The sequence below is a fragment of the Camelus bactrianus genome, chromosome 22, assembly GCF_048773025.1.
Source record: "Camelus bactrianus isolate YW-2024 breed Bactrian camel chromosome 22, ASM4877302v1, whole genome shotgun sequence".
NCBI classification, from domain to species: domain Eukaryota; kingdom Metazoa; phylum Chordata; class Mammalia; order Artiodactyla; family Camelidae; genus Camelus; species Camelus bactrianus.
In genome coordinates this window covers 28932890-28949117 of record NC_133560.1, presented here as the reverse complement: position 1 = coordinate 28949117, position 16228 = coordinate 28932890, and the positions used below count along the sequence as shown (strand labels likewise).

The 16228-nt window shown below is 55.2% G+C and overlaps 2 protein-coding genes across 5 annotated transcripts; both read right to left on the bottom strand.

The window, feature by feature from the left end:
* Positions 1–1900: 1900 nt before the first annotated feature.
* PLIN5 (perilipin 5) lies at positions 1901–9336 on the bottom strand. Of its 3 annotated transcripts, XM_010966733.3 has the most exons (8): positions 9196–9335; positions 8334–8414; positions 7315–7510; positions 6326–6408; positions 5774–5954; positions 4724–4923; positions 3108–3236; positions 1901–2945 (listed from the first exon to the last, which is right to left on the bottom strand). In XM_010966733.3, exons 2-8 carry the CDS (start codon positions 8391–8393, stop codon positions 2415–2417), a joined length of 1380 nt encoding a protein of 459 aa, XP_010965035.3. In that variant the 5' UTR covers positions 8394–8414; positions 9196–9335; the 3' UTR covers positions 1901–2414. The 3 variants fall into 3 exon arrangements, with proteins under 3 accessions (XP_010965035.3, XP_074207161.1, XP_074207162.1); XM_074351060.1 differs by having other exon boundaries at positions 1901–3236; positions 9196–9336; XM_074351061.1 differs by lacking the exons at positions 7315–7510; positions 8334–8414 and having other exon boundaries at positions 1901–3236; positions 9196–9258.
* Positions 9337–10275: 939 nt separating this feature from the next.
* Positions 10276–12791, bottom strand: LRG1 (leucine rich alpha-2-glycoprotein 1). 2 transcript variants are annotated; one of them, XM_010966735.3, is made up of 2 exons: positions 12639–12791; positions 10276–11662 (listed from the first exon to the last, which is right to left on the bottom strand). In XM_010966735.3, the coding sequence occupies exons 1-2, from the start codon at positions 12689–12691 to the stop codon at positions 10645–10647; spliced, it is 1071 nt and encodes a 356-aa protein (XP_010965037.1). In that variant the 5' UTR covers positions 12692–12791; the 3' UTR covers positions 10276–10644. The 2 variants fall into 2 exon arrangements, with proteins under 2 accessions (XP_010965037.1, XP_010965036.1); XM_010966734.2 differs by lacking the exon at positions 12639–12791 and adding an exon at positions 12327–12632.
* Between the last annotated feature and the right edge of the window lie 3437 nt (positions 12792–16228).

Below are 16228 nucleotides of genomic sequence, written 5' to 3'. Positions count from 1 at the left end.
ATGATCATAAACACCAATTCAGGTCCCACCCCTCCTCTGCCCACAGCCCTCCAGGCCTCCCACCTCCCTTGGGGTAAATAGCCCAAGTCCTCCCCGCAGCTCACAAGACCTGCCCCATCTCCCTGCCCTCCCCTCCTCCCTCTCTCTCCATTGCTCTCTGCTCCAGACACATGGGCCTCTTGGCTGTTCCTCCCACACACCAGGCCCAGTCCTGCCTCAGGGCCTTTGCACAGGCTGTTCCCGCTGCCAGGAATGCTCACCAGTCTGCAAATATGTCACCTCTTCAGAAAGGTCTTCCCGAACTCCTCCTTTCCTATTTAAAAAAAAAATCACCCTCCTTGTACCCCCGACACTCCGTATGTCCCATCTCATTTTTTTCATCATTAACACTGAGACAGTTTACTTTTCTTGTTTATTGTGTGTCTCTCCTACTGTATCGTAAGGTCCTAGAGGGTAGAATTTTTATCCAGTTTGTTCATTTCTGTGCCCCCAAGATGGAGAACTGCCTGGCACACAGTAGGTGCTCAATAACTAATTTTTTTGAGGGAGGAGGTAATTAGGTTTGTTTATTTTTAATGGAGATACTGTGGATTGAACCCAGGACCTCGCACATGCTAGGCACACACTCTACCACGGAGCTATACCCTTGCCCTCAGTAACTATTTGTTGAATGAACAAATGAATGAGTGGGTAATAGCTTCCATGAGTGAAGCGTCTGTTAGGATTGAGCACAGCTGCCTTACCCCCACTTTCACACCCACTTCACAGAGGAGAAAATGGGGGTTCAGAGAGGAAGAGTCACTTACCCACTTGAAGGCAAGGCAGGGACTCAACCCCAGGGCCTTAACTACTGCTCCCTCCCCGCGGATTTCAGGACCTCCCTCATTCTTTCCCTCCCCTCTGCTCTGGTCAAACTGATTCTCAACTGCTGCGCCTTTACCTGAGCCGGTCCCTCTGCCACATGGCCTTTCTGTGTGCCACTCTGCTCCCGCTCACTGAGCCTGGCCCTCCAGGGGCCCCCAACCTCACGGGGGAAGAGAAGGCAAGGCTGCCTGTGGTTTCTGTCCAGGTAGAAAGGGCTTGGAGTTCCAAGAAGGTGGGCTCTGGAGGGGCAGAGCTGTCCCACTGGGGGAGTCAGGGAGGGCCAGGGAGGTGGTGGTATTGGGGCTGGCGTGAGGATGGGTGAGACGGCATTCCAGTCCCAACCTGAGCAAAGGCACCAAGGTTGGGGAATGTGCACCAGCGTCTGTGTCAGGCCGAGGATGAAACTGGAAGTCCTCAAACACCAGGGTGAGGAGCATGGGTGTTTGGTCTGAAGGTGACAGGGAGCCATGGACATTCCTAAGCAGCGGCAGGAGGTCAATCTGGCTGGCGGGAAGTGGTTGGGATTCCCAGAGCCACCCTTGGACTGGGTCCCAGGGAAACCAGGGGCCACCCTGACCTCACCACAGCAGACTGCAGTTTCCCAACGCCCTGCCTGGCCACAAGGGAGTCTGAGGGGCAGCCAAGAACACGGTCAGAGGACGGGAGGGCCCCCATGAGGCTGGCCTGTGGCCCTTGCCCTGCCTTTGTCTCCCCCATCCTGACTGGTACAGCTGGTCCAGGGAAGTGGGCAAGGAAAGGCTGCTCCCTCTGACTTCTCCCTCTTCCTGATCCTGCTGCCTGCAGTTTCCAAGAAATTCATTTAAACTAAGGTGTGAACAGCTTCCACACTAAGAGGCTACATTTGAATGCTTTAACCCAGGTGGGCTGGGCGCTAACAGTAGAACCCCAGACAGGTTGACAAGCTGGTCAGGGAGGCATCACTCCTTTCAAACCTAGAACCCTGGCTGGTGCCATACTCTCACACACCTCTCAGCCACCCTCACCCCCACCCCTGGAATAGACACTGGCCTTTGGACAACATTAATCACCTTTATTCTGGAGAGTAGACACCAACCAGCAAAGCAAGTGGGTGTGGCGGGTCCAGCTGTAGCAGCCAGATATCTTTGGGGACCCCAGTCCAGGATGGACAAGAGGAGGAGAGAGATGCTCACTTTTCAAAGCCCCAGATAGAAGCTTGTGCTTCTACTTGGGCAAAACGTATGCTTTTCTGGGGAGTTTTGATCAGCTGCTTGGGGTGGGACAATTGGGACCACAGGCCATGAACCCAGCTTGGGGCTAGTCAGACCTGAGTTAGGTTAAAGTCCTCACGTGTTCAAGGGGAAGACTGGGAATGGTCTGATATCAATGAAGCTGGTCTAGATTCAGAATTCAGCCCCTAATCCCCACCCAGCTCTATTCCCCGGCCAAGGCCAAGGCCAAGGCCAAGGCATCGGCTAGTAGTGCTGGGGCATGACCACTAGGGGGCAGCAGAGATAGCCTGGTGCAAGACGGCCTCCCGCTGCCTCTGCTGCCCCACGGTCCCCAACAGGTCAGAAGTCCAGCTCTGGCATCAGAGTGTGCTTGGGGTGGTTGAGGGGCTCAGGCTCCTCCTCGGGAATTTTCCCTGGGAGGCCTGTCCCGTCCCCATGCTGAGCTTCCCAGGCTCTCTGCTGGGCTGGCCAATCCAGGTGTGCCCAGCGTGGGTCGGGCCCCCCCACGACCTCGTCCACCAGGGCCTCCAGGTCGGGCGGGGGCCCTGACCGCTCCACCAGGATGGGCGCGAAGGGCCCGACCAGCCAGGGCAGTGGCACGGCCTGCACCACCAGCTCCAGCAGCTCGTCCACACAGGCGTGGGCCCGGGCCATGCTGCCCCGGCCCTCGGCCAGCACGGCCGCCGGCACGTCCCCGAAGCAGCGGGCGTCGGCGAAGGCGACCTGCAGGGCGTCCACGCTGCGCCGCACCTCGGCCACCTTCTCCTGGGCGTTGGGAGGCAGGCCCCGCACGCTGGTCTCCAGTACGTCCACGGTGCTCTGCAGCTCCCGCATCAGACTGCGGGACAGCACCAAGGTCTCCAGCTCCGCCTGCGGGGGAGGGGAGGACTTTCGCCAGGAACACTGCCCTGCCTCAGTTTCCCCAGGGACACTCCAACCAGCTGACCTCAGCACTTGGTTGGAGATGGCTGGAGTCTGGCCCCTGGGTGGATCCAGACCACCCTCACTTTCCCTTTCTCCGCACCATCCTACCTGGCTGCGGCGGCGGCGGCGGCGGCGGCCGTTCTCCGGGGAGCACTGGCTCCAGTCCTCCCACAGCTCATGCACCTTCCCAGGGCGGGCTGGGGTGATTGGGGTCACCCCACACTGCATGCGGTCGATCTGTGGAGTGGGAGTTAGAGCTGGAGGATTCGGGGGTTGGGGGAGCCAGGACCCTAGCCTGGATCTGGCCTCAGTAAGCATTTAGGGAACAACCCCTGTACATAACCTTCCCCACCTGCTGATTCAGCCTGGCCAGCCTGCCATTTCTCTCCTCTGCCTTTGGCTAGACCCTGTGACCCGTGGTTCTCCTGAAGCTCAGGTTCATTGCCAGGCTTTTGCCCACGCTGGTGCCTCTGCCAGCTACTCCCCTTCCCCCTGCCTGGTTCACTCCAATTCAAGTCTCCTTGTAGATGTCACCGTCACCCCCTCCAAGAAGCCTTCCTTCCCCTACTCCTGGCTGGGCGGATCCCTCCTCTGGGTCCCACAGCACCCAGCATGCTCTCCTGACTCTGATCCCCCTACTAGACTGTGAGTGTCCTGAGGGGGCCACTGTGCCTTCAGTGCCCGGGACAGGAAAGGTATTAGAAGATTAATAGAAATAAATTGTGGTTCATCCGTACGATAGAACAGTCTGCGCTCTGTGTCCACGGGTTCTGCATCCTCAGATTCAACCAAAATTCTCAGTTTGTTGAACCCTTGGATGTAGAACTGGTGGATACAGAGGGCAGACTGTCCTACATACGCTGTTTTGTAGAAGTGACCTGAGCACCCACAGATTTTAATATTCGTGGGAGGTCTTGGAACCAATCCCTCACGGATACCAAGGAACGACTGTATTATTCAGCCTTAAAAAGGAAGGAAATTCTGACACATGCTACAATATGGATGAACCATGAGAACACATGCTCAGTGAAATTAGCCGTCTCTGGGGCTCACAGGTGCCCTCTGGTGGCTGCTTCAGGAGAGACAGACTGTGGGGTATGGGATGAGAGCCTGGAACCAGGTGAGCCATCTGGGGGCTGGACCCAGGTGGAGGGACGAGATGTCGGCCGGCTCAGGGCAGACTTTGAAGGCAGAGCCAACAGTACTGGCTGATGTGTTGGATGAGGGAGAGGAGGAGAAGAGGAGCGTAGAGCTTGACTCTCAGGTTTTGGCCTGAGCCTCTGGAAGGACAGAGCTGCCGTCAGTTGAGATGGGGAGCAGGGTGGGGGGTGTCTGAACTTGTCAAGCCCAGCAAACAGGAGCTGTTAAGTTCCTTTGGAGCAGGGAGGGGTGCACGATGAGGGAAGAAGCTGGGTATGAGATAAAACCCAAAGTCTGGGGAAGATTGGGGTTGGTGACTGGAAAGCCCAGAAAGAAGTACCTCCACCCACTTCTCATCTACCTTCACTGCCTGTAAACTCCAGCTACTACTTCCCTCCTGACTTTTCAGGCTGAGCCTTGGTGCCCACTGAGTGCCTCCGGCCCAGGTTCCCCGACTCCCCAGCCCTGAACACACATGGCTCTGCCTCCCCTTTCAGACTAGCCCGGAACCAAGTACTCCACTGGCACTCCCTCCATGCTTACTGGCCTGCATCTCCGGGCTGGGGTGGGCAGAGGGCTCTCACCAGCTCCAGAGTCTCCTGCAGCTGGGCCAGCGTGTCCTGGGCATCATGTTTCCTCTGCCTCAGTTTCCCCAGAGAGTGCTCATATGCCAGGTGGCGGAGCCGCGCAGACAGGGAGCCCAAGCGCACAAAGTAGCCCTGATGTCGCCTCTGCTCTTCCACCGAGCCCACTTCCGGGCCCTCCGCCTCCGCCGCCAGTGCCGCTGGAGGAGGGGGAGGGGGTGGGGGTGGGGAGTCATCGTGGCTATGCCCTCTGCCTCTGCTCACCCTCCTGGGTGGATAAACACATGGGTGCCTAAATTTATAGTTTCCCTTTACGTATTAACTCATTCGACCTTCCCCAAGCCCTACAATGCAGGCACTATTATTAGGTCCATGTATAGATGGAGAAAACAGAGATAAGAGAGGTTAAGTCCCACAGCGTCCAAGAGGCAGATGTGGGATTCGAACCAGGCACTCTTAACCATTCTCCTAACTGCTTCTGAAAGAACTGATCACAAGTGCTTGGCACACAGTAGGTGTTTCAAAGATGCTTCACAGCCTTTCTGCCAAGGAGGGAGTATGTCCACATGTACGTCTAGGGCCGTAAAGCAGGGCTGAGAAGTCAGATGGCCTGCAGGGTCAGCAGACAGGATGTAGAACTTGGAGAATGGTGGGGTTTAAGGGAACCATGTAAAGGGGAGGATGCTATTCGACCTAACTCTCCGGTTTTTCAAGGCAAGCTAGAAATCAGGATTTGTAGGACAAAATCTGATTTTTCAATGCATGTGATGAATTAAACCATTTTAAAGGCATTGCACAGGCCAAATACTACGATATGGAGGGCCACCAGTTTGACACTGTGGCCCTCGAGTCTCTAGTCCTGTATGCTCTTGGGGGTCTGGGCAGTCAAGTTTCTAGGAGGGTGTGTGTCAGGGACTGTGTTAGTGGACGGGGAGGTCAGGCCTGGGCCGGAGCTCCTGCTGATCTGCTGTGTGGCCTTGGGTGAGTCCCAGACCTCTCTGATCCAAAACCCTCAGGGATGGGGACTGGCAGGAGATTCAGGGACCTTACCGAGCTCTTCCTCAGTCATGGGCAGGAAGTGGTCCACCAGCTCCTCCGACTTGCCCAGCACGACGTCCACTGCATGGCTCATAGATTGTTTCAGCTCCACACTCCAGCGGCGGCCCTGCCGCGCCAGGCCCACCACGCCTGTCACACCACTGGCCACTGCGTCCTTGGCTGAGGTCACCACCTGGTGGGAGGGACCCCTGGTTTCCAGCTCCCTTCCCCTGACCTCAGCTCCCTGGGGCTTCAGGGCAAGGACCCCTGGCTCCTTCCTGGCTTTGGGCCACAGTTTCCCCTCTATAAAATGGAGGGAAAGAAAATCGCTTCCTCACAGGTTTGTCGGTGGGCTTCCCAGCACCAGCTGGCACATATTAAGTGCTCAGAAAATGTGGGTGTCAATTATTTTCATCTGGCTGGTGTTTTGCAAGTTGACGAAAAAAGCCTGACTCGTCCTTGGAGTCTAACCAGCCCAGCCATCCAGGCCAGCTCAGAGGAGACTGCATTCCTCGCTCCCACCTCTACCCACTGCAGGTCCCCACAGTCTGCCGGTGCTGGTACCGTCTCCGAAGGTTGCTGGAGAAAGGGCAGCTTCTCCTCCAGCTTGTCCAGGCCCATGCAGGCTAGACTGTTCACTGTAGCCACTGCAGACAGAGAGGCAGGGAGTGAGAATCGAGGAGATGTGGCAGGAGATAGGGACACACAGAGGGTCACAGAGGGAGGGGGTGCTGAGGGAGAGGCAGAGAAAAAAGGAGACACACACAGAGGGAAGGAGAGAAACTGGGAGAGACAGAGAGAGGCCTGAATCACGGGGGGCACTTGGCTGGCCCCCTGCAAGGGGCTGGGGGGCCCTGAGGGTGTGGCTGGGCCACCAGGCTGGACCCTACCTCTCTGCCCTTCTCGCCTCTGCCCTACCACTGGCTACTGCCAGCACCAAGGTGACTCCTCACTGGTGCCCAGCTCAGATGCCCCAGGAAGCAGGTTCAAGGTCACATAAGCCAGCTGAGAAGGAAGCGGGTGAGGCCCTGGGCTGGGACCCTCAGGTGATCCCCTTCCTCAGTGAGATGTGAGGCCCAGGGTCTCTCTGCCCCCTTTCCCCACCACCAGGTGGGGAGGCAGGGACAGAGGGGCAGACTGGGGAGAGAGGCTGGACTCAAGGCACATCAGGCCAAAGAGATGACAGTGAGATGGACAAAATGGGACGAAAGAAAGGGGACCACAAGTAAACAGCTCAGGGCAGTCAGCCAGGCGATCAAACTGCAGAGGGACAATAAGCAGAGGCAGAGGGCAGGAGGGATGCAGGTACCATGGTGGGGGTGGAAAGGCAGAGAATGGAAGGGAAGATGGAGCAGGCAGAAGGACCCAAGAGAGGGTGACACAGGTGGCTGGGGGACAGGCAGGCAGAGACTAAAGGCACACAGGATAGGTAAGGTGAGGAGGAATGCCAGACCCCTGGGGTCCATGGCAGCCCATGTCACGCAGAGGGAGCATGAGTGGCCAGGGGAGTGGGACACACCACAGGACCCAGGACATGGGCTTGGGCGACTCACGCTGGGGCTGCAGGTGGCTGAGCAGCGGCTGGGCGTGGTCCAGGGCATGGGTGGTCAGGCTGCACACGCAGCGCTCGGCCAGGCGACAGGCAGAGCCCAGCAGCGGGTGTTTGTCCTTGGTGGCACTGTAAGCATCGGAGACTGCGGTGCACGTGGCCCTGACCAGGGGCAGGGCCGCCACGCGCTGCAGCACGTTCTGCAGGAAGGGGGGGCGTCAGCGGGGACCTCAGGGGTGGTGAGGGGCTCAGCCACATGCTGGATAGCCCACTCACCCTCTGGGGGCCAGGACGAGGGGTGGGCAAGAGGGGCCGGGGCGGGGGGCGGGGCGCGCTTTGAGCACAGCTGTGTAGAGGCAACGGAGACCCGCCCAGAGGTGCGCCTGTTCTCAGTAGCATGCACAGAGTGGGGCCAGGTCTGAAGGAGCTGGTCTGCTCTGCTCCAGGGAAGAGCCACTAGTGTCTGGCCATTAAGAGCACAGCCTCTGAAGCAAGGCGACCTGTGTTTGGTTCCGATTTGGCCACTTCCAAGCTGTGCGAGCTTCGGCAAGTGAGTGCACTGCTCTGTGACTCAGTCTCCCCATTTGTAAAATGGGTCTCTAGGGCTGTGGTGGGGATTCAAAGAGCCGATGTATGTGGCTGCTTGGGACACTGAGTGATGCCGAGTATAGGCCATGATTGCTGCTACTATTATTGTTGTTAAGAGTGCCATGATGGTGGACACAGAAACAGAGAGATACAGGCAGAGACCCAGAGATGGGAGAGGGAGAGAGTTGAGCAGAGGCCACGTAAGCTGGCCGGGAGTGTCTGGAGAGACATGCACCTCCCTGGGCCTCACTTTGCCCCTCTGGGAAATGGGTAGAATGTGCCTCTCCTCCACCCCCACGGTCCAAAATGCTGTGAGTGAGGCACTCACAACAAGGATAGAGGTGAGTGGAGCAGATCCCGTCTGAAACTACCCTAGGAGGGACTGTCCCCCCACCCTCTCCCGTGCCCTGCTCCATGGGGGCCACAGCCCCTCACCTGCTGGTCCTGCTCCCACAAACTGGTTCTGGGGGCCTGAGCTGCCTCCTCTTCTGACATGCCTGCTGCAAACAGGTCACCCTGGGGGGCAGGATAGAGTGAGGGCCCTGGCACGCCAGCTTTCTCGGCTGCTGCCCAGGCCCTGGGCTCTGTCCGGCTTGGGCTTTGTGACCCAGGCAAGTCTCATTCCCTCTTGGGGCCTCAGTTTCCTCATCTGCAAAATGGGGTAATGATGATACCTACTTCAGAGCATCACGGGCAAGGACAGTGCGTGCACAGGGTTACAGTAGGTGCACACTAGAGAGCCTCTGGCAAGGTGGGGCCCCTGTCGTGATTCAAAGCATGGGCTCTGGGGAGAGAGACACCAGCATTTGAATCCTGCCTTGACCGGCTCCCTGACTCTGGGCAAATGCCTTCACCTGTGTGGGCTGCAAAGGGAGGCAGACCCCTGTTGCCCCTGGCCTGGGACAGAACTGGGCAAGTAGTCCCCTGCAGGGGTGCTGGTGGTAGCTCAGGAATCCCAGTAAACCCACAGTCCAGCTTGACAGACAGGGAAACTGAGGCCCACAGCGGGCCCATGCTGGGCCCAAGGTCACTCAGTTAAGTATACTCAGAGTGGGAGTTCTACCTCACACTCCCCGCCTGCAGCACTTCCCCCGTCCCCACCCAGCATCCTCTGAACCCTAGTCCTCGCCCAACTGGGTCCTGAGCTTGGGCCAACTGGGCCAAGGGTCTCAGCCACCTGCTCCGGCCCATCACATCCCTATCTCCCTAAGCCGCTGGACTCTCGCTCACCCGCTCGCGCACCCACCCACCCACCGGGCTGCAGGGCGCTCCTGGACGCTGCCCGCGCGGCACTCACCTGGGCGCGTGCAGCCTCAGCCCCCAGGTACCGCGGCGGACCCTAGACTCAGGCTCCAGTCTCCACCCCCAGACCGCCCCGCCCGCCTTATAGCGGCTTGGGGAGGCGGGGGCTGAGGTCCCGACCAATGGAGAAAGGCTGTCCGGGGGCGTGCCCAAGGGCGGGGCTTAAGACCCCTCCCCTTCTTCCCAGTGGCTCCTGGAGCGCTCCTCAGTTGCCATAGCAACCTGGAGACGCTGGTGCCCAAGGATTGAGCTACTTTTGTTGGCCAAATTGGCCACCTGTCACCCTCACTGCTGTTGCAGCAGAGACAGTGGAGGGCGATTACAGCCCCCACAGATTCTCCCCGTGACCTTGGGCAAGTCCTCAAGGTCTTTCCTTTTATTTTTGAAAATCTGCCACTTAACTAAATCAGGAGACAGACCGGAGCAAAATGAGGCTCACAGTGCTTAAAACCACTTGCCCCAGGTCGCCTAGTGATTGAGCAATCTGATTCAACCCCAGCTCTGCCAGACTCCCGAACCCTGGCTTTCATTGCCACTCCTGGAATGACCACGGATGTGGGCACTACCCTCCTTCCAGGGAGGGTCAAAAACCGAGCATGCCCAAACATCCCACGATCCTCCCAATCTGACCTTGACCCCACCATGCCCAACGCTGTGTTGGCAGGTGGCCCAGAGGTTCTGGAGCTGTGAAAATACAGCCCCCCTGGGCCTCTGCCCAGGTGTTCAGCCCTATCCAGCCTGCCCACACTTGCCCTGGGCAGCTGCCCTCCTGGTTATCATGGGCCAGTGTGAAAAATTATTTGGAGCCCTGAAGCAATCTGGTTTAATTTAAACCTTCCCCAGGACGCAAGCTCTATCAGGAATCCACTGGTAAAATGACACCCAGGGCAATGGTCAGGGTTTTATTTCCAGTTCAGTCCTGGGACGGGAAGAGGGGGAGGAGCAGTCATGGCTGTCAGATCTCAATTGCCATTCGTTTGGGATTTCATGGCGTGGCTCCTCTGTCCTCCAGCTTCATCCTGGAGACCTAGGAATTCGACTTGGGAGATGTTAGGAACACAGCAAATACATCCAATTCCATTCCAAGTTATTTATTAACCTCTTCTGGTCTGACCCCAAACACAGTAATGCTAGGTTAAGGGGAACCCAGCCCCAGGCCCTGCACTCAGAGAACCCCTCAAACTAGGGGACAGAGTCAGATGGCCAGGGCAGGCTGAGGGAGCCAGAGACCAAGAGATCTGGGAAATGGTGCCTCTGGAAGAGGGTATAGCTTGAGCAAATTGCAGAGGCAGGGAAAAGCCCCAGGTGGGTTTTGGGAAGTGTGGGCGAAACAGGTCCTGGCAACAATTGGAAGCCCCAGTCTCACCCTCAGAAGGTGGGATTATTTGCTAAGTGGGGTGCAGTGTTCTGCCAAGCCTTGTCTTCCCACCCCCACCTCAGCCCTTCAAGGGGACCTGGCCACTGCCAAGAGCATCTGGCCCTTCAAGGCTCTAGGGCCAGCGCAGCGTGTGTCATTCCGGGAGAACATCTTGTCTTCGTTGGCCACAAGCCACTGGTAGAGGTCGTCCAGTTTCCGGTCGCAGATCCAGGGGTTACCGGAGATGTCAAAACCGTCCTTCATGTTCCCAGCGGCCTTTCCCAAGGATGTCCAGAGCCCCTCGGGCACAGTGGTCAGCAAGTTGTTGGAGAGGTCCAGCATGTCCAGCCTCTGCAGACCTCGGAAGGCGCCGGCTGCCACTGTGGCCAGCCTGTTGTCGCTCAGGAAAAGGTAGCGCAGTTTTGGTTGGGGCTCCAGAAGTTCCTCTCCAAGCACCTGCAATCTATTGCCCTCCAGGTGAAGCCGTTCCAACTTCAAGGGGCCCCTCAGAAGATCAGGGGGCAAAGTCTTCAGGTGGTTATTGCCAAGGTCAAGGGTGTGCAAGTCGGTGAAGTTGGCCAGCAGCCCAGGGGGCAGCATCTGGAGCTCATTTCCCGACAGGTCCAGATGCCCCAGGGCTTTCAGGCCATGCAGCCACGAGGCCTCCAGGCCTTTCAGCCGGTTTTCCTTCAGCACCAGGGTGTGGAGGGCAGCCGAGACCTGGAAGAGGCCGGCGGGCAGCCGGGTCAGGGAATTGCGGGTTAGGTCCAGCACCTTTAGCTGAGGCACAGGCAGCAGGAACTTGGCAGAGAGGTCCTCCAGCTGGTTGCTGGAAAGGTGCAGTTCCTGCAGGTTAGGGACATCCTGGAGGGTGTTGGCAGGCAGCTGAGTCAGGTTCAAGAACTCCATGGCCAGGTAGATGGTGTCAGCTGGGAGGGAGTGGGGGAGTTTGGCAGGTGGGTGGCAGGAGACGGAGCTGCCATTGCTTGACTGGGATACCAGGCAGGCATCAGGATTCAGATTTGGGGTGACCCCCTGGGCTGAGGTCACAAAGAGCAGTAGCAGGAAGAGGATTCTAGAAAGATGGGGGTCCCAGCCGGCTGGGCTGCAGGCAATGACAGAAAGTGCTTAATAAGTCAAAATAAAGATATACATACAGGTGGAAAAATACCTGCTTGCTTCTTCCTGTCTCTATTTCTACCACCCTGGACCATGCCACCTCGTTGCTGGGCTGGCCTAGTGCGGTAACTTCCTCTTCCTCTCCTTGCATCCACCCTTACCCCCTACAAAGCCAGAAGTAGCTCCTGTCCTAGGAATAATTCTAGTTCTATGAAATCTGAGTTTCTTAGTCTGGCCCCTAAATGCTACCCTTCCCCATTGCCAGCAGCCCCAAATGGCCTATTAATTACTCACTAATTTATTCTGCTCTCACTTGTTTCCTGGGTCATTTCTTTTCTCCCTGGCTCCATGTTTTGAAGGCAAAGCCCATGAGCTCTTACTCATCCTGCAAAGCCCCAGCTCCAATGCCCCACTTTCCACAAAGCTTTCTCTGAACTTCTCAAGCAGAACTCTCAGTTTTCCCCTCTGGGCTCCTTCTCTTTTTGTCCAGCCCTGACCAAACCAGGTTAGGTTACATGTGTCTGGCCCCATCTCATTCCAAAGTGCTAGGGTGCAACCCAGGACTCCAGGTACAAACAGGACTCTAAGCATGAAAAGTGCATCCTCCTTTGCACAGGGCTGGCATTTGGCTTTGGGAGGGGGTGACTTACAGTTGGCACTGTAACCCTTGGAGGGTTGGGGCTTCTGCTCCTTCTGGTGACTCCAGCAGTGATGTCCTAGCCAGCAGCACCAGAAACCACCCAAACATCCTTGGTGGCTGTAGCCCGTGGACCACCTGGGGCTTCTGCAGTGAGTGTGTGTATGCGAGTGAATCTGTCCATAGTTTGAGCCTGGGTGTCAGTCTGTTCCAGTCTGCAGGCCTATGTCTGGCTCTGTGACTTCGGTGGGACAGGCGGACTACTATCCATATCTCTACCATCTGATGTCCAGGACTCCCCAGGATGGGTGGGGTGAGGACCTACCTCTGTTTTCCCTCCAGGCTCCAAGAAGACATGGCAGCCTTTCTCTTTTCCATCCAGTTTCCCTTGGTCTGGCAAGGTGGCCTTATACCTGCCTGGGCTGGGGGCAGGGACACCAACCATAGGGAAGTCCCCACCCACGTCCTGTTCCTGTTAGGGGCTGGACTTAAGCCAGGCAGGGGAAAGGGAGGAGTCAGGATTGCAAAATTGCTTCCTGGCCGGGAGAGGAGAGGAGGAGGGCTGCCCACTGCCTTCTCTCCGGTCCCTGCCCCTCCCCCCCCCCATTCCTGCATTTGGAAGGTATCTGAGGCTGAGTCCCACTTCCCCCAGCCTAGGAATCAAGGGTCAAGTTCGCAAGGCACCAGTCTTGGGGGATGGGGGCAGCTCTTTGAGCAAGAGGTACTATTTACAAAACAATCTGAGCCACCAGGAAGCTCAGTGAGGAGAACAGAAAACACTTGTCTTAAATTCATGACATACTGTTATTGGGTTTTTTAAATAAAATAATTTTTAAAAACAGAATTTAAAACTGAGTGATACCAAAAGTCTCTACTGTCTTTGAACAACAGTCTAAAAGGAACTAAATCTGGTTCTTACCTTGTTCCGAATCCCAGCTCTGCTGTGCCTGCTTTGCTTTGTGAGCTTGGGCAAGCGGCTTAGCTTTTCTTGGCCTCAGTTTCTCCATCTGTGAAGTTGACCTCCTTCTCCGAGGGCCCCTTCTGACCTTTCTTTCTTCAACTGAAGTGCTACTTGTTTCGGATCTTTCTCGCTTCCTAATAAATGTATTTGGAGGCTACACATTCCCCTTCGAAAGCTGCTTTGATCGCATCTCACAGGCTTGGTTATTCAGTTATTCAGTGCTTTAATTCTTGCTGAGTTTCTAAACATCCAGGTGTGATGTATTATCTTTATCTGCATGTCTGGCCATGGCCTCTTTTCAAACCCAGCCCAATTTCTGAAGGATTTTGTCCCTGTTCAGTTCTCTCTTAGTGGACACACAAGCTGAAAGGGAAACAGGCAGGCTGGCATAGGAAGGCACATATAAAGACAGACAGATACCACCTACATGAATACCCGGACACAGGCAGGGACACAGAGATGGGGGAAATACATAGAACCAGAGACACAGGCAGAGCAGGACACACAGGAGAGAACAGCAGATCTGCAGAGATGGAAAAAAAGACACACACACGAAAAGGCAAAGGACCTGAATAGATGTTTTTCCAAAGACATACCAATGGCCAACAGGTACACGCAAAGGTGCTCAATTCATTAATCCTCAGGAGAATGCAAATCAAAACCACAATGAGACGTCACCCACTCCTGATGGAACGGCTTCATCAAAAAGAGGAGGTAACAAGTGCTGGTGAGGATGTGGAGAAGGGGGACCCTTCGGCACTGTGGGTGGGAATGTAAGTTGGTACGGCTGCTATGGAAAACAGTAGGGGGGTTTCCTCAAAAAATTAAAAATAGTAATTCCACATCTGGGTATGTATGGAAAGGAAATTAAATCAGTATCTTGAAGAGATATCTGTTGTGGGGTCGGGTATAGCTCAGTGGTAGGACATGTGCTTAGCAGGCATGAGGTCCTGGGTTCAACCCCCAGTACCTCCATTTAAAGAAAAGACATTAAGAAAAAAAAAGAAGAAGAAGAGATATCTGCACTCCCATGTTCATTACAGAATTGCTTACATCAGCCAAGACATGGAAACAACCTAAGTGTCCATCAACAGACGAGTGGATAAAGATGTGATACATATATATGTATGTATATATATGGTGGAATATTATTCAATTATAACAGGCAAATCCTGACATTTGTGACAACAAGGATGAAACGAGGGCATTATTCTAAGTGAAATAAGCAGAGAAAGACAAAGGCTGAGTGATCTCAATTATAGAAAATAACCAAATTCATAGAAACCAAGAGTAGAATGGTGGTTGTCAGGGACTTGGGGGGAGGGGAAGATAGGGAGACGCTGGTCAAAAGGTACAAATTCCCAGCTATAAGATGAATAAATCCTGGGGATGTAATGTACAACGTGGGATTACTGTTAACAATACTGTGTCATATACTTGAAAGTTGCTAAGAGATTAGATCTTAAACATTCTCAACACTCATACACATACAGTAACTATGTGCGGTAATGGAGGTGTTAACCTTATTGTGGTGATAATCTTACAATACATATCAAATATATCAAATCATCAAGATGTACACCAGAAACCTACACAATGTTGTATGTCAAATATATCTCAATCAAGCTGAAAAAAACAGACATGTTCAGGAGGAGCTGCTAATTGCTGTCATGTTGTTTTGTGTTTCTTTGTTTAAATCAGTCTCCTCACGATAACGGGGGAGGGGGTCCGTCTTGTTCACTGCTCAGTCCCCAGAGCCCAGCGCACAAGAGGTGCTTTATCAACATGGGCTGGAAGGAAGGGCTGTGAACTGTAATGACATAATGCTAACATGAGCTCTTAAAATGAAATCAGATCATGTTCCCCGCTTAAATCTCTCTGATGGCTTCCGGTCCCACTTAAAGTTCATAAGGCTGGAGGAGGGGGATGGGGAATCAGTGTTTCACGGGGACAGAGTTTCAGTTTGGGAAGATGGAAAAATTCTGGACATGGATATCAGGGATGATGGTACAACAATGTGAATGTGCTTAACGTCACTGAACAGTACACTTAAGAATGGTTCAAGTGGTAAATCTTATCTTTTCTGTTATTTACAATTAAAAAAATAGTACTCCTCACCTGAGAGGCCCTGCCTGCCTAGGGCCCTGGACTCCCCTCACCCACGCTGCTCCAGCCACACTTACCGCCTTGGCCCTCCTCCAACCTTGTTCCCACCACAGGGCCTTTGCACTGGTTGTCACCGCTGCGTGGAACACTCTCTCTGCACATCTCCGCCCAGCTGCTTCTACCAGCCCATCCCACCTTAGCTTAAATGTCACCTTCTTTGGCAGGCCTTCTTCAACCCAACCCCCACCCCAACATACAGTCACCCCTACCTAGCACGTTATCTGTTTTTTTTCTTCATTACACATACTACTAATTCAAGTCAAGTCCTGATTTGCTTGTATGTGGTCAGTCTCCCCCACTAGGCCGTGAACTCCATCAGGACAGGGGTCTTTGTCCCCACAGTGTCTGGCACACAGTAGGTGCAGAGTAAATATTTGCTGAACTACCAGACACTGGCCCCCATCTTGATGAAGATGGAGACCCCTAAAACTCTCCCACTTCCACATCCAGCTCCCCAAAATCCTGTCACTGCTGTGACCTTGCCATGACCATCATGGGTGCTCCCAACTGCCCCAGGCCACGCCGCTGTCCAAGTCCCACCCCCAGGAGACAGAGCAGACCCAGAGCCTTGGGGGCCGGTGGTTGTAAACAGTTTTATTGATGGGGGAGTGGGGGGCAAACTCCAGAGAGGGTCCAGGAATCAGCTGGCCACTCAGCTGGCATGCATGGTCAGCTGGAGGTCAAGGGGGAGGTCCTAGGGGACGGGTGGCATGGGACCCTCTGACCACCCTGGGGCCATATTTACAGGGGGACCCGCCCACCTTTGCCGTCCCCTAGACCCCCGAGCC

Coding starts and splice junctions, on each gene's coding strand:
- LRG1 (XM_010966734.2), bottom strand. CDS start 12,595: ATGGTAGAGATATGGATAGTAGTCCGCCTGTCCCACCGAAGTCACAGA. Junction 11,663..12,326: donor CAAGGGTTACAGTGCCAACT/GTAAGTCACCCC, acceptor CATTGCCTGCAG/CCCAGCCGGCTGGGACCCCC.
- PLIN5 (XM_074351060.1), bottom strand. CDS start 8,393: ATGTCAGAAGAGGAGGCAGCTCAGGCCCCCAGAACCAGTTTGTGGGAG. Junction 6,409..7,314: donor CAGCCACCTGCAGCCCCAGC/GTGAGTCGCCCA, acceptor CTCTGTCTGCAG/TGGCTACAGTGAACAGTCTA. Junction 3,237..4,723: donor TGCAGGAGACTCTGGAGCTG/GTGAGAGCCCTC, acceptor CCCACTCCACAG/ATCGACCGCATGCAGTGTGG.